This window comes from Mauremys reevesii, linkage group 1, assembly GCF_016161935.1.
Source record: "Mauremys reevesii isolate NIE-2019 linkage group 1, ASM1616193v1, whole genome shotgun sequence".
Taxonomy (NCBI): Eukaryota; Metazoa; Chordata; order Testudines; family Geoemydidae; genus Mauremys; species Mauremys reevesii.
The window spans coordinates 18,792,261-18,808,587 of record NC_052623.1 but is presented as its reverse complement, the minus strand read 5'-3'; the positions used below and the strand labels follow the sequence as shown (position 1 = coordinate 18,808,587).

At 48.2% G+C, this 16,327-nt stretch overlaps 1 protein-coding gene across 2 annotated transcripts in view; it reads left to right on the top strand.

Moving 5' to 3' along the window:
• Positions 1-12,187, top strand: part of LOC120382462 (paramyosin-like) — a 53,371-nt gene extending 41,184 nt beyond the window's left edge. For both annotated transcript variants that reach the window (XM_039500195.1, XM_039500204.1), the window contains one exon: positions 11,087-12,187. In XM_039500195.1, coding sequence (XP_039356129.1) covers positions 11,160-12,065 — 906 coding nt within the window. In that variant the 5' untranslated portion in view covers positions 11,087-11,159 and the 3' untranslated portion in view covers positions 12,066-12,187. The remainder of the gene's footprint in view (positions 1-11,086) is intronic.
• The last annotated feature ends 4,140 nt before the right edge of the window (positions 12,188-16,327 follow it).

The window sequence follows — 16,327 nt, the reverse complement described above, 5'->3', positions numbered from 1 at the left end:
TAGCACTCATACAGTATAGCTGGGAGTGATTTACGTGCTGGAGGCTGGGTGTAAGCAGACCAGGAGTGGTTGCTCTCACAGAGAAGCCGTGTAAGAGGCACCCCAGGTTGGGGAATTGAGGAAACACACCTGGCCATCAGTCCAGACTGTACCCTGGGGAATGACACAGTGGGGCAGGAATGAGATGTGTCTTGGTCATTGGTGCTACCACACTCAGAAGTTTCTGGAATTGGGTGTGGTAGTTTTGGATATGCTCCATAGGTTCCCTGTTGCTGGACTCAGAACCATGAGTGCAAGCAGTCAGGGCAGCTGCCTTGCAAAAGCACGTGCCCTATGTGGATTGGTAGAAGCTGAGCCTCAGGAGCAGAAAACAGGCCATTTTCCCTAACTGAAGCATTTTGTAGCAGGTTAGTGATATTGTTACCCTCCAACAGGGAAGCTCTGGCAGTGTTAATTACAGAGAGGGGAAACTGGAAGGGAAAACTATTTTTGTTATTTTAATTTTATACTTGGAATGTTGTTTGATTTTAGCCAAACTGTGTTACATTGTCTCAACCAGTATGATCCACCAATTCTTCTCTTATTTAAAATGTGGTGATGGGGGAAAGAGTCATTTATATTTTGCTATTCTCAGTTTTGTATTTTTTCTTGTAACTTTTTTTTTTAATCTACTTAATGTACTTAGTGGAGTGGGTGGTTACTCATGGAGGACAGGTCCATCAATGTCCATTAGCCAGGAAGGGCAGGAATAGTGTCCCTAGCCTCTGTTTGCCAGACGCTGGGAATGGGCGGCAGGGGATGGATCACTTGATCATTACCTGTTCTGTTCATTCCCTCTGGGGCACCTGGCATTGGCCATGGTTGGAAGACAGGACACTGGGCTAGATGGACCCTTGGTCTGACCCAGCAGGAACGTTGTTATGTAGCTAACCGAGTGATTGCAGCAGAGGAGGGGGAAGGGTCTGCATGGATTCCAACTGCAGATTTCTATAATCAAGTGGACGGGAGATATTGCTCCAGTGCTTTTGACACAGCAGATTCTGGCGATCAGAGACTCTAACTTATAAAATAATCATGTTATGCTGTAATAATGAAGTTATTAGTTATTATGATGTTTCTTCTTTATAAGATTTTATAAAGTTGGTACTTAAGAATTAAGTTCATTCCTTTTGTTCTTTTTCGACTTGATTGAGGAGGTTGATCCTGTGCAATCCTTGCCGAAAATCCTCAGTGACTGAATTCTGGGTCTCCGTGTGCTATTCTGTTGGAGTTTGTTTTTTAGGCACTAGGAGAAGGGCCGTGAAGTAAACTCTACCCCGACCAAAGGTTACACAGGCAGAACTGCTACTTTGTAGCCTTTACGTCCAGTAAATGGTGGGCTTGAGGTGACACCTACTGGTAATAAAACATACTGCATGAAAGTTGCTCCCGCCTTATTCTTCTGGGAGGACTAGCTTGCTGTACAACTTTCCCCTTATTTAATAAAACCAAATTATTGCCATCCAGGAAAGTCAGCATAGACTTGACTTCTCAGAAACCACACCTCAAGAGGGCCGTGCTTTTATATGTAGCGTATGTCCTATTTGGGCATTCCTAGCTTCGTAACATGTTTGGGTAAAAGCACCTATAAGCCCCCGTCACAGACCACGACCCCGTTGTGCTAGGAGCTGTACAAACAGGACAAAAAGAGTCCCTACCTCAAAGAACTTAAAACCTAATTAAATTAAATTTACTAATAGCATGTGAGTTAGGGAGGAAAAAAGGACATTATATGAAAGTGTTTTTAGGGAAAGATCTTATGAACCCGGTTATCACTGCTCCAGAAAGCTGCATAACATTCCCTGTAGCACTAAAATCACATAGGTGCCGACTTTCCCTCTGCCTGGTGGGTGCTTGACCTCTGCCCCGCCCCTGGCCCAGCCCCTACCATGCCTCTGCCCGCCCTCGGCCCGCCCCCATTCCACCCCTTCTCCAAAGTCCCCACCCCCTTCCCAAGTCCCTGCCCCTGCCCCACCTCTTCTCCACCTCCTTTCCTGAGCGCACCGCATCCCTGCTCCTCCCCCTCCCTCCCAGAAAGTCCTAAGTGCCTCCAAACTGTTAGGTGGGGGGAAGCGCTGGGAGGGAGGGGGAGCAGCAGGGACATGGTGTGCTCTGGGTGGGGGGGAGAAGGAGGCAAGGAGCAGGGAGCTTGGCTGCCGGTGGCTGCGGAGCACCCACTAATTTTTCCCCATGGGTGCTCCAGTCCGGGAGCACCCACAGACTCGGCAGTGGAAATAGCAAATAGCAAATAGCAGTGGAAATTTTACATTCCCTGAAGTCATGAAATTCAAATACAGTAAAAGCTTTGTTATCTGGCATGTTGGGGGAATGGGAGGTGCTGGTTAGTTAATAATTCCGGTTAACTAAGAGTTATACTTACCAACAGAGGGAGGGGGCTCAGGGCTGGGGGTTGCAGCATTGGAGAGGGTCTGGGGCACGGGCTCAGGGAAGGGGGTTGGGGTGCAGGAGTTTTGGGATGCCAGATACAGGAGGCGCTCACCTTGGGCTGCTCCCTTCAAGCAGTGACATGTTCCTGCTGCTCCTAGATGGAGGCATTGCCAGGCGACTCTGCGCGCTGCCTCCGCCCACAGGTGCAACCCCCGAAGCTCCCATTGGCTATGGTTCCCAGCCAATGGGAGCTGCGAAGCCAGCACTTGTGGCAGGATGGGTTGGGGTGGGGGCAGTGCATGGACCCCCGTGGCCCTTCCTTGACCTAGGAGCAGCAGAGACACGGTGCCACTTCCGGGGAGCCATGCGGAGCCAGGTAGGGAGCCTGGCAGCCCTATTGAAGATTTGTATTGGGAGATATCAGAAATGCCAGTTAAAGTGCCGGATAACACATACGGTTCCCAGATTGCAGAGTGGCTGCAGAGCTCCTGGTCCTCCATAGCACAGATCAGTCACAACGCAGCACTTTCACATATGTGCTTATATTTTGTATTCCTATGTCCATGTAGTGTTGAATTTAATTCTGCATCCAGACCGCCTGGTCCCGTGAACCTGGCCAATCTACGCAGAAGTGGGCTGGGTCAGCCCTTCAGTGGCAGACCAAAGTACTTTGGGAAGCAGTGGGTGTGATTCAGCAGGTGACACTATACATCCTCAGGGCTCGAGAGACCCTTTCAGGCACCGTCAATGATAAGGAGCAGGGCTGCGCTGCTCTGGGGGGAGCACTGGGTGGCATTCACCCAGCACACAGGGGGAACGTGGATGCTGATTCAAGCCTTTGTGGGGTGATGTGCTGGTCGTGGGGGCAGGGTGATGGTCTATTTTGCCTCACATATAAAATTATTTTCAGCATGGGATCTGACTGGCTGTATCTCACTGCACCCTGAATGGATCCTTACCTGTCCAAAGTCAGGTGTGGCTGCTGATTCATCTCCCCTTGCTGGCACACAATCCCCTTCTGCTCATAGGGTGGTTTATGCTTCATTTTCCACTCTGGATGGCGGGATGATTTGGGTATAGGTGACTGGGCCATCTGGCCAGATCAACAGTTCTCTCACAGCGCCACCCTGCCTGTCACTCAGGTTCACAATCTGGGTGTCATCTTGGGCATCTCTCTAGGTCCTCTAGATCTTGCCAACTCTTTCAGCCTAACTACTCTAAGGTCCGGCCTTTCCTATCCATCCATGCAGTGACAGTGCTTGCCCAGGCTATCGTCATCTTGTGCCTTGAATGCGGCAACATCCTTCTCTCTGGCCTTGATGAACGTGATCGTGCCCCACTCACCTCCAGACAGAATACAGCTGCAGAGCTCATTTTCCAGTCTCTTTAACCGTGTCACTCCTCTCTCTTTGACCATGTCATCCCCTCCACTGGCTTCCCCTTCTCTAGCTTAGCAAACATAAGCGATTTGTCTTTACTTACAAGGCCCATTCACTATTGAAAGACACTGACTCCCTCCTCCCATCAGCCCATGATGTCAGCCTCCCGCCCCCTCTGGGAACCCCAACCTTCAAATAAGACCAGGGGCACACACCAGATCTCCAGCTCCTCTGGTCCCAGCACCAACTATCTTCATCCTGTTTGACTGCAGGACTAAATCCTCCCACCTCAGTGCAGAGCTTACCTGTAGTCTGACTGCAGAGAACAAGTACCTCTCCTTGGCCCCTTGCCTGGAGCCCAAAGCTCTTTCTCTGCAACTTGAGCAAAGAACCCTGCCCCCAGTCTCCTCTCATCCCGTTTCTCTCTCTCTTCATTGAGGAACACCTGGATTTTATCCTGTTTCACCTCTTCTCAGCTAGCCTTGGTCTCACTCCCATGCTCTCTGGGCCCCACAACCGCCCTCCCCCCCCCACCGCTGTCTGGTCTTGCACAGGTCATGACTCAGGAACAAGAATGCCAGCTTGCGCCTACCTTTAAAGAGGCCCTGCACCCTGTTACAGCCCCCACTGGCTTGAGGTCTGAGTACCCCAGGCCCAGCAGAACTCGCAAGCTATTTTCTGAATGGCTCATCATGCTGTCATGAATGGCATATTTGTTTCCACCAACCCGGATTTACAGACCTGCAGGAAACCTTCATCTTAGAACTGGGATCTCCATTTGCTTTAGTGAAGGAAAACTCTTCTCCCCTCCCCTCTTCCCCAATACACATACACAACCCTTTTGGGTAGACAGTAAGTTTCAGTTTCTAGGTGCAGTGCTGTTGATTACTCAGCAGGTGGCACTTTGGGCTTTGAGGTAAGTCAGCCAAGCAAGACACACATTGTTTGTACTGTAGTATTGTTGTAGCCACGTTGGTCCCTGGATACTACACTTGATCTTAGCTCTATATTACAGACACAAGGTAGGTGAGAGAATATCTTTCATTGAACCAACTGCTGTTGGGTGGAAGATGCAAGCTTTTGAGCTACACGGAGCTCTTCTTGAGGTCTGGGGAAGGTTATGCACAACAATCTATCCCTCAACTGCCAACAATATTTCAGTAGCCTCCTACAACAGGCATTACCCCGAATATCCCATCTTATAATTAGCTCAGACGCTCGTTTTCTTCCCCAGACCTGGAGAAGAGCTCTGTGTAGCTTGAAAGCTTATATCTTCCACCAAGAGAAGTTGGTCCAATAAAAGATATTACCTCCCCAACCTTGTCTCTCTCAAGATACATATTGTAAATTACGGGGCTTGGCCAACAGAGCCAAGAATTCTAAATTGATTAGGATTAGAGAAGGGAGCTTTAGTTTTGCAAATTCAAGTTTAGGGTATCCTCGCTGGCTGTAAATTTGCTTCAATGTGAATTTAGACCTGAGAGGCTTTTCTCATCTCACCTTGGTTGCTGGCACAGTAAATACAAATAGATCAATCTCCATGTATGCAGGGAATTCCCACAGATGCAGAATAATTTTGAACCTGAAAAAGGGTTCTTTTCAAAAGGGAGCTTCCGGTTTCGTTCTTAAATGTATTTATTAGAGCTGGCCAGAAAAGCTTTCGGCCAACATTTAACTTAGGAGAGAGAGAAAAAGAAAAAGTTCAGAATGAAACGTTTTGATTGTTTTCTTTTGATTTTTTTTAAAGTTTGTATTATAATATAATTTACATTTTTTTTAAAAGTTGGAATCAAAACAAAGCCTTTTTGTCAAAGCACAACATTTCAACTGAATCAAAACAAATTTGGGGGGGGAATTTTCTTTTTTGGTCCTAATTGGAATGGAAATAATTTTTCAAAATCCTTTGTGAAACAATTTCCATTCTCCCTCCAGCTCTGGCATTCAGATCTACTCACTGATCCCCAGCCCAGACCCCTCACTGACCCAGTCCAAACCTCAAACCACTCTGATCTTCAGAACTGAAAAAAATTACAGAACTTAATAAACTCACTCCGAGAAGGTTCAGAACCTTTGGGCGGTGTCATCAAAATCACCAGAGGTTTTCCGATCCTTAATACAAATATATTTAAGGAGTTGAATCGAACACCATTTAGGGGATAGAAACGGAGTTAAGACTGATAATCAGGAAACATTTCCAAGTGATAAGATCAGTTAGGCTGTGAAATAGTCTCTCTCAGCATGAGACATCCAGTGCTTGAGTTACTGGGCTGGCAAGAGAATAGTGCAGGGGAAAATCCTGCATTCTCAGAGGGATGGGGGTGACAAATCTCTAACAGCCTGATTCAACCCCTATTGAAATCAGTGGCCAGGCACCCATTGACTTCAATGAACTTGGGATCAGGCCCTGACATTAGTATAGTATTACATTTGGTTATGTAATTTGACAGGAATTGTGAGGTATGTGGGAACAGATTGAGGGCAGCCTCAAGCCAAAATACATGATCAGCCATACACACATCTGCTTATGGGACAGAGGCAAAGAGAAGTTGAAATTCAGCTAAATCAACCACTTGACTCTAGAATAGAGAGACTTTCCTAGGCTTTTTTTAAAAATACATCTATATTACAGTTCCTTTTGTGCCCTCCGCTAATTGCGGTTCTTTTTGGGAGAGATTTACAATGAAATCTCCTGACTGAAGGCTGAGTTCTTATGCACACTTTTGAACCGAAACAGGCTAAAATATTTGTACTGTAGGAGTTCACAGCTGGATGATTCCATTACTGCCCTGTCATCCATTTTATTTACCTCACTGACTGCCAAGTTCCTGGAATAACTTTTCAAAGAACGACGATTCCTGTAGAAATTCCTGGTTAGATTTAATATTTGCAAAGCATTTTCAGATCCGTGGATAGAGGGCGCTGTGGACGCACAATGTATTTTTATTTTAGTGCTATTTGGGTCTGGTCCAGACACAAAAGTTGTACTGCTTTAGACTGGTTAGTTAAAGCAGTGAAAACCCCCTTGCGTGGACATAGTTATACTGGTATAAATCTGCTTATACGAGCATAGCTTATTTCCATATGGGAAAGGGGAACAAGGTATCCTGGTACAAGGCCTCTGCATACCAGTACAACCACATCAACGCTAGTGGCTGGACTGCTTTAATTATATTGGTAAAAACAATCACCCTCTAACTGACATAGTTATATTCGTAGAAAATCTGCTCCCGGGAGCAGAAAGGGAATCCATAAATATTTCAGTAGTATGCCAGCTGCGTTCGGAGGAGATTATTTAGCCCCTGTGGAATTACTGCCTGGTCAGCGCGTCCATTTGTAAATCCCTCCCTTAATACCTGCCTCTGCCGTGATGCTCATCCCACCTGGCACTGGGAAGGGAAGTGACGAGCTGAGACAGCTGCTTCTATGCTCAACTCCTTTGTTACCTCATCTTCCCAACCATGCCACTGGGCTGTTTTATCCCCCTGTTGTGCTGCCCGTCTGTCCTGTAGACTGTCAGCGCTCTGGAGCAGAGTGTCTTCTTTGTTCCTTCTCTGTACAGGGCCTTGCACAATGGGTCCTGAGCCGTGATGAGTGTTCCTAAGTTGGGGGTGGGCAAATGTTTTGGCCCGAGGACCATATCTGGGTATGGAAATTGTATGGCAGGCCATGAATGCGCACGAAATTGGGGGTTGGGGCATGGGAGGAGGTGGGGGCTCTGGCTTGGGGTGCGGACTCTGGGGCGAGGCCAGAAATGAGGAGTTCGGGGTGCGGGAGGGGACTCTGAGCTGGGGCAGGGGGTTGGGGTGTGGGCTCCAGTTGGGCATGTGGGCTCTGGGGTGGGGCTGGGGATGAGGGGTTGCAGGTGCAGGAGGGTGCTCTGGGCTGGGACTGAGGGGTTTGGAGGGTGGGAGGGGGATCAAGTCTGGGCAGAGGGTTGAGCACAGGAGGAGGTCAGGGGTGCAGGATCCAGGCAGAGCTTACCTCAAGCAGCTCCTGGAAGCAGCAGCATGTCCCCACTCCGGCTCCTACATGGAGGCATGGCCAAGTGGCTCTGCGCCCTGCCCCATCTGCAGGTGCTGTCCCTGCAGCTCCCATTGGCCATGGTTCCCAGCCAATGGGAGCTGCGGGGGCCATGCTTGGGGCGGGGGCAGTGTGCTGAGCCCCCTGGCTTCCCCTTAACATAGGAGCGAGAGTGGGGAGCCATGCAGAGCCACAGCACTTGCAGAGCAGGGCAAGCCCCCAACCCTGCTTCCCGGCTGGAGCACCAGAGTGGGGCGAGCCCCAGACTCTGCTCCCCAGCGGGAGCTCGAGGGCTGGATCAGGGGGAGTGCAAAGGTGTCATAAAAACCACCCTCACTTAGCCCTGTATCAAGCACAGTTCAGACAGACTCGTGAATCAAGGCCATGGTTCCCAGCATTGCAACTGACCAGAACTTAGCGATCCACATATTTCCAAATGTAGGGATTGTGCAGATAGGGACATTAGAGGCTCCTGGTTGGCTTTTTCCTGCTGCTGAGTGTACACGTGCACTTTTCCCATGGAGCAGCAGCCCCTGTGGCAAGAGAGATGAAGCCACCAAACCGTAGCATGTAACATGCCCATTGACCCTTTGAATACCCAGGCATCTGTCTCAGCTGCTGTGTTCCAGACACAGATTGGAAGATGAAGGAGGGGATGGGGACTATTTGCATTAGAAGGAAACTGATTTTTTAATCAAAGCCTCCAGTACTCCACCGTCCCCTATCCCTACATTAGGGAGGAAGATCACAGGGCTCACAAGTGGGGTGAATCTGCAGCCAAAAATCTAACCCTGGGGCAGGGTATTTCCACCATTACAGACAGTCACCACTAACTATCATGTGCTCTGGAAAATGTCCACTACATTGGATCAATGGGCATTAAAAAAACCCACAACACAATAATCAGGGGAATCCCCCAGCTGGACATAAATATTTAATGTGATCATCAGCTGCTGGGGACTCCTTTGACCTGAATAAATCTATTTGGTTTCCCCTTGGATTAGTCTCCCTTCAGATAAAAGGCAGGCCATTAGAATACCCCCCCCCCAGGCTTTTAGAGCAGACACAAGGGGAGGGGGATGTTATCTGCTCTTTCCATCAGCCACATCACTTGTAACCCTTTTCTTTCTGCCCCTTGCAGTGTCAGACTAAGCCAGCCCTCTGAGATGAATTCAGCTCAGCTCTTTGGAGGCTGCGGTACTTCAGAACTGGCAGAGCTTCTTTCTGGCCTTGTCTGGCTGTGTCCCAGAGCTGCAGGGAAGGAGTGTGGTTAGAATGTAGACTGGCTGCCAGGACTGGAGCAAGGGTTTTCCAGGCCCTAGGCACAGATATACATTTAGCCTCTCCCAGTTCCCCATCACTAGGGTGACCAGATGTCCCAATTTTATGGGGACAGTCTCAATATTCAGGGCTTTGTCTTATATAGGTACCTATTACCCCAAACCCCCCTCCCAATTTTTCACACTTGCCATCTGATCACCCTACCCACCCATTGCACAGAGTAAATCCACAGCACCCCATGACCATTGAATGGCTCCTTTATGAGCCTGATCCATAGCCCATTGAAATCAATGGTCACCGTGGTTGTTTATGAGGATGCACGACTTTTGGTTCTTGGTGGACAAGGCATATCCAATCTTATGGAGAAATGGGAAGGAGGCATGTTTACGTTTGCAAATCAGGAGCATTTTACAGAAGCAGGGAGAGTAAAGATGATCCAGTGGCCAAGGCGCTAGCCTGTGCCATGAGACAGATGGGTTCAATCAAAGCTCTGCCACAGACTTCCTGTCACCCTGGCCAAGTCATTTAGTCTCTCAGTGCCTCGAGTCCCCAGCTGTACAATGAGAATAGCAGCACTGTCCTGCCTCACAGTGGTGAGGATAAATACACAAAAGATTGGGGAGTGCTCAAAAGCTCTGGTGATGGCGGTCAAATAAGTACCTTGGTTGGAGAGATAGCATGAGAGAAATCATCCTGACGTCAGTCTAGGGACTGGAACAGAAAACAAAAGATTTAACTTTACACACATTCAGAGGTAGCTAATTGTTGCCACAAAATGCTCCCTCAGATTAAATAGCCTCTTTCAACTCTTCACTCCTCTGTAACGCCTGAGGATTTATACAAATCTTCTGCTTTACCCAGAACAGTTCTAAGATTTCATGCCCACACGTTTAAAGAACGCTTTCATATGCCTTCCAAAACAGACACTCACTGAGGGCATGATCCAAAGGCCTCTGACTCAGTGGGAGTTTTTCCATTGACTTGAATCTGCTTCGGATCAGGCCCTAAGAGAACGAATGGGAAGAGATGAGCAGCTAGCCCATATTGATGATGGCTTTGATAGCACAGCTAACAGTTAACCGTAACCACTCTTGGAAATCCTTAATGAGAGAAATCTGTCTTTCTTAAGGCCATAAATCTGGTCCATTAGTTATGGCTTCTTGAGATGAGAGTTCTGCCCATACCGAGCTCTTTGGGAGGAGAAAAGGTGTCGTTCTTGAGAAGAGACTCTTTCCCCTGGAGACACTTCTGCACATTTTTATGCCTTTTTAAGGGACCTTGGTGCGATCAGGACTGTTTGTTTATTTAAAGGCTTACAGCAACCAGTTCATGTGAGCTCGAGAGCTCAAGGGCTAACATATTACAGACACCTCTGAGAATTCTATGTAAGAGGATAGAAATAAGCTCTTTGGGGCAGGGACCATCTTTTTTGTTCTGTGTTTGTACAGCACCTAGCACCATGGGGTCATGACAGCTCCTCCTAGCTATAACCATAATACAAAGACTAAATGCTGGATAATGTTTGTGTTATTGCAGGGTATACCCCTGGCTGGGAAGATCATGAGCATCAGAACTCCACTTCAGCTCAAATCCCAGTATGGATTTCTGTGGGGATTGAACCCAGGTCCGCTGGAGCTAAAAGTACAAGGCCTGAGTTAAGGTTTTAAGCAGATTCAAATCTGTATGGAGTCCACCCACTAGAGGGAGACAAAGAGCCACACTGCATAGGCCTGGGTTCCATGTACAAGAAGTTTTTTTGTGACTAGTTATGAAAATACTCAACATACTGTATTATTGATGAACAAAGGAATGTTTATGTGTCACTTGCTGACATAAAATAGGGTCTGAGAGATCCCCCAAATATTTTTCCTTCGGCTGTTTTATATTTCTTTTATGAAATAAAAATTCAGAGTAAAACATGTATGTCAGCATAATCCACAAGCATAATATATCAGAGCGTATTTGATCTTCTTCCACAGTCTTTGACCGTTTCATCTCCAGAGCCCACCACTCTTCCTCCACCACTCAGACAGAGACCACCACACTCAGCAAATGTCCATTCAGGATCTGATGAATGCAAACGAACGTTTGCGAAATGAAATATGGGACCTCAGAGATACAGTTGCCAATCTTGATGCAGAAAACCAGGAGCTAATAAAAGGAAACAAAGATACTAAAGACCTGAACAGGGGCTTGCAAACCAAGACAGACTATCTTAAACTCATGGTGGAAGAGCTACAGAAAGAGGTGGAGAACGTCAGGGAGATGTTGGAACTAAGAGACGGGAAGATCAAACAATTAGAATTAGAAAACAAGAACTTGCACAGAACCAACAAGCAACTAACCTTGGAAACCTATGAAAGTTCTTGCCAGCTATCTGCCGATGAAGAATATAAATTTGCTCCAGAAATAGACTTATTAGGAACAAAAAACATAACACAAGAAATCAAAATCTACGTGAAGCATCTAGAAGGCAAACTGGAAGACGCAGAGCAGCAACGTGACGAGGAAAGGAGCTGTTCCTCCCAGTTAAGGGGCACATTGGCAGAGCTTCTTCAGATCAGGGAGCTTCAGAGGAAGGACATAATACAGCTGAAAGGACAACTGGAAATGGCAATGCAGCAGGCAGCACTTCTGAGAATGGAAACTGAGGACAGGGCCCAGGCTGGCTTATTACTGCAGCAACGAGTTGAAACCAAACTGGTGGAGAAATCCCTGAACCAGTCTAAGATGAGCAATCTCCTCCATTGGCTCTTGAATCTTGGAAGGCTTTTATTGATATTAGTGTCCTGCTTGGGAATTGGCACAGCTGTGGCTCTGTTATACACCTATTTTGTCAACAACTATTTCATATCTGACTCTCTTCTACTATTGTTTAGTGAGCATGACATCAATATGATTGTAGAGATCCTATCTCGACATGTTACCTGGAAAAACAATGGCCCCTTCCCATTTTAAAACCAGCTGCACAGCTTCTGCTTGGCTTTCCAGGTCATCTTAATTAACACTTCTTCGGAACTGATGAGTTCAGCTCAACATGACAAAGTATACCTCTTTAAAATAAAAAATTCTAGATTGGCTGTCGTCTGGTTCACCCTCAGCCACCATTTTGCTGACATGCTCAAAGAATTCTATTAGACCAGGGAGGTGCAATTTTCCTTTACAGAAGACAGGCTGGTCTGGCCTATCATGCTACATTCGTCTAGGTTTTTTATAATTCACTTCCTGGTTCTGAAGTGAAACACACTGGGCTGTAATTCTCAGGGTCGCTCCTCGCACCTTTTTAAAGGATAGGGAGATCTGTTGCCCTCCAGTTCTCCCATGTAATCATTGATTTTAATGAGATTGCATATTTTCATTAGCAGCTCAGTGACTTCATTCTGTCAGGATCCCTGGGTTAAGACCAGCTGCCCTTTCCCACTGCCGTGAGGGAGGGAAATCATAATGTTTATTATTTGTATAACTAATCAAGATCAAATCCCCTGGTGCTTGGCACTGTATAAACCCAGAGCAAGGCATAGGAGAACTTGCAGTCAAAGGATATGCTTTCACCAGGGCTGGAGGTATAATTTCCATCTTGGCTAGACCTATCCATACTAGCTACGATAGAGCTAGTGCACTAAAAATAGAGGTGCAGCTGTGTCGGGCCGAGTGGCAGGACAGGCTAGATGCCTGACTATGTACCTAGGGTTTCAGATAGGATGATAGTTGGAGTAGGTAGCAATCTGCATACTGCGGTGGCCATGCTGTTATTTTCAGAGCTTGCATAGGTATGTCTTCAGCGCCAGTGTAGAGATGCCCTAAACGGACAATACGAAGGGAGTATTATTTCCATTTCACGGAGCAGGAACTGAGGCACAAGGTAGATTAAATGACTTGCCCAGGTCATGCAAGGAGACTGTGTCAGGGTCAGGAACTGAACCAGATCCCCTCAGTCCCAGCCTACTGCCATGACCATATGGGATTCTTCCTCCCAATAAGTAATGAGGTTATTTATTTATTTTTACTGTTGGTGGAAGGAAGATGGATGCTGGCTCCACTCCACTCATACACGTGTCCAGTGCTCATGGCACCAGATAATCTTTAGTGCAATATATTCATAAGCCCTGGAGAAGGGCCCTATCAGAACTGCAAATAACAGTTTTTCGTGGGCAGTTCGCACACTGTGGGAAAGGGGATCGAGGCTCTCGGCGAGTTATTTTCAACTGATTGGAAAACCCTCGAGCTCTCCAACTGCACATCCGGCTCTGGGTTGGGAGGTGATCCTGGGACTAGACCCAGCATGGAGGTGACATGCTAAGGTTGGCTGCAGGCCATTCACGTGACTCCAGCCCCCCACCCCTCTCCCCAAGACTCCCTCAATCTCTATCCCTTCCAATGGTTTAAGATTAGAAGAAAAAATAAGGCCCGATTTCTCAGTGGTGCTGAGCACTTCCAGCTTTCATTGACTTCAATGGGAGTTGTGGGTGCTCAGCACTTCTGAAAAAGCAGGGCCCTTCGAACTGTATCAGACTTGACATGGTGTTTTTCCTGTGGGAGAGGGGCTGGGCCAAGTGCCCATTAGACTCCCAATGGATTATTTTTTCCAGCAAACTACTCACTGGAAGCCCCAGAGCTCTCAAACTAGAGCTAATCCCAGACTCCTTTGGGTCAGCTGCATGGCCCAAGAGCAGCGTGAAAAAACTGCACTATACATAAAGAAACAAGGGTGAGCTCTGGCTTTCAGCCTCTTCATGGAGAAAACAAGTATCACAATTTATCAACAGGAGCCTGGGGATTGCCAGGCTGGCTCAGACCCATGGTCCATCAAATCCAGTAGCCTGTTTCCAACTGACCAATACCAGATAGTTCAGGGGAAGGTGCAGAAAACCTCGCATTAGGTAGTTATGGAGTAACCTGCTCGAGGGAATGTGTCCTTCTGACCCCCACCCATTAAAGGCTGGATTATGCTCTAAAGCATGAAGGCTTATGTCCCATCCAAAAAATCCCTATTTGAACAACGCTGGGTATGTGTGTTAGTCTAATTCAGTGTATTAGCAGGAGCTTGCGTAACCTACACACCTCCGGGGTGTGGTGTTCTGTCCCATCTAGGGGCACCGAGACCACTCAGAGAGAGATAAAATGAGTCTGCGCTACAGCCTGAGCTAACAGCCAGTTGGCCTTTAGCTCATGCTGTAGGGCCGGGGTCGGCAACCTCTGGCACGCGCCTCAGCAGGGTAAGCACCCTGGTGGGCCGGGCCAGTGTGTTTACCTGCCGCGTCGGCAGGTTCGGCCGACCACGGCTCCCACTGGCCATGGTTTGCCATCCCAGGCCAATGGGGCTGGTGGGAAATGCCGCGGGCTGAGGGATGTGCTGGCGGCAGCTTCCTGCCACCCCCCTTGGCCTGGGACGGCGAACCGTGGCCAGTGGGAGCCGCGATCAGCCGAACCTGCCAACGCGGCAGGTAAACAAACTGGCCCGGCCTGCCAGGGTGCTTACCCTGGTGAGCCGTGTGCCAGAGATTGCCGACCTCTGCTGTAGGGGCTCATGCACTAAGCTCCAGAGATCCCAGGTTCAATCCCGACCGGAGTCTGTCGGTGTTACACTTTCATTATAAATAAATGCATTTTGTACCCTCTGTGCACACACACAAAAAAGTTTCCATTCACAAAATATCACCACCAACGTGGCTATGATTTGTTACGTTAATAAAGAACGGCAATGGAAAAGCAGCCAGCCAATGCTCTGGGTGCACTGGACCAGTTGTTAAGACTATACTGATCAGCAGACACAACTGTGACATTCAGCAAAAGAAGAAGAATTTGAGGACTATTGGGCCACTGCAGCTTACATTTTTTGCCAAGGGTGAACAAGAATGGAGTGGAGAATTTTTGTTTTTGCCATCGACATTTTGGTCCCAGGGTAAACTTATAGTTCCTAAGGGGTTAATAAAAGACTGATAGCTGCTGTAAGCATGTTCCAGCCATGAGCAGTGGGGGTTCTGGGTGGCTGTAAGTGCCGTAGCAGAAGGGGTGATAGGTGGTTGGAGTATTGTTAGCCAGCTGCTCCCAGGGCTGCGTAACGATGCTCTAACCTTTATTTCAGGCTCCAGGTAAAGTTACCATTTGCATATTGCATGCTCATAAACTGTAGTAAAGCATGGGAGTAGCAGGGGCAACGTCTGCCCCTTGATCTGTGTAATAATACTACTTATAATGATGATGCCCTCAGACCATCTTAGTCTGCACGCTTCCATTCCCATTCATTGGCATGGCCAGCTGCACACGTGTTGCAAAAGACAAATCCCTCCAGTATCTGCTCCAAGGCAGGTACAACTCACGCAGGACGGGGATACCCAGCCAGTTTGGTGTTTGATCCCTGTGCGAATTTGTCAGCCATGTCCAGGCCCGACGCGGTGGCAAGTTGTTACAGGGGGGAAAAGGAGGAATAGAGGAACTATAGACCAGTCAGCCTGACTTTGATACCTGACAAGCTACTAGACCAGTGGTCCCTAAACTAAGGGGCATGGAGGAACATATTGGGGGGCAGCGGGGCCCAGGCCAGTCCCCCCCAGGGAGTGGGAAGGAAGCTCCACCCAGCCCCACTCCGCCCCCAGCTGTGCTCCAACCCTGGTTCCCAGCTCTGCACCCCGCCCCACCGCACCCAGTCAGGGCTCCACTTCCAGTGCTGGCCCTGTCCCCAGCTGCAGCCCTAGCCTCAGGCCTCTTACCCCTGTCCATGTTCCCCCCCCCCCCCAGAGCCACTGCCCCACTCCTGGCCCCCCTCTTGGCACTGGCTCCTGGGGGGAGGGGATGCAGACAGGGGAGGGGGGGGCGACAATGTATAACATTCAATTTGCGAATACCTGGAGGATGAGGGGATAATCACTAGCAGTCAGCATTGATTTACTAAGAACAAATCTTGCCAAACCAGCCTGATTTCCTTCATTGACAGGGTAACTGGTTTGGTGGATGGGGGAAGGGGGTAGTCAGAATATACCTGGACTTCAGCAAGGCTTTTGACACAGTCCCACATGACATTCTGATAAGGAAGCTGGAAAAATGACGTAGGAATAGTGAGCATGCTGATCAACGTTGCAGATGACACAAACTGAGGGGGTGGGGGGTGTTGCCAACACTTTGGAGGATAGAGCTAAAATTCAGAGGGGTCTTGATAAATTAGAGAACTGGGCTATAGACAACAAAATGAAATTCAACAAAGACAAGTGTAAGGTGCTACA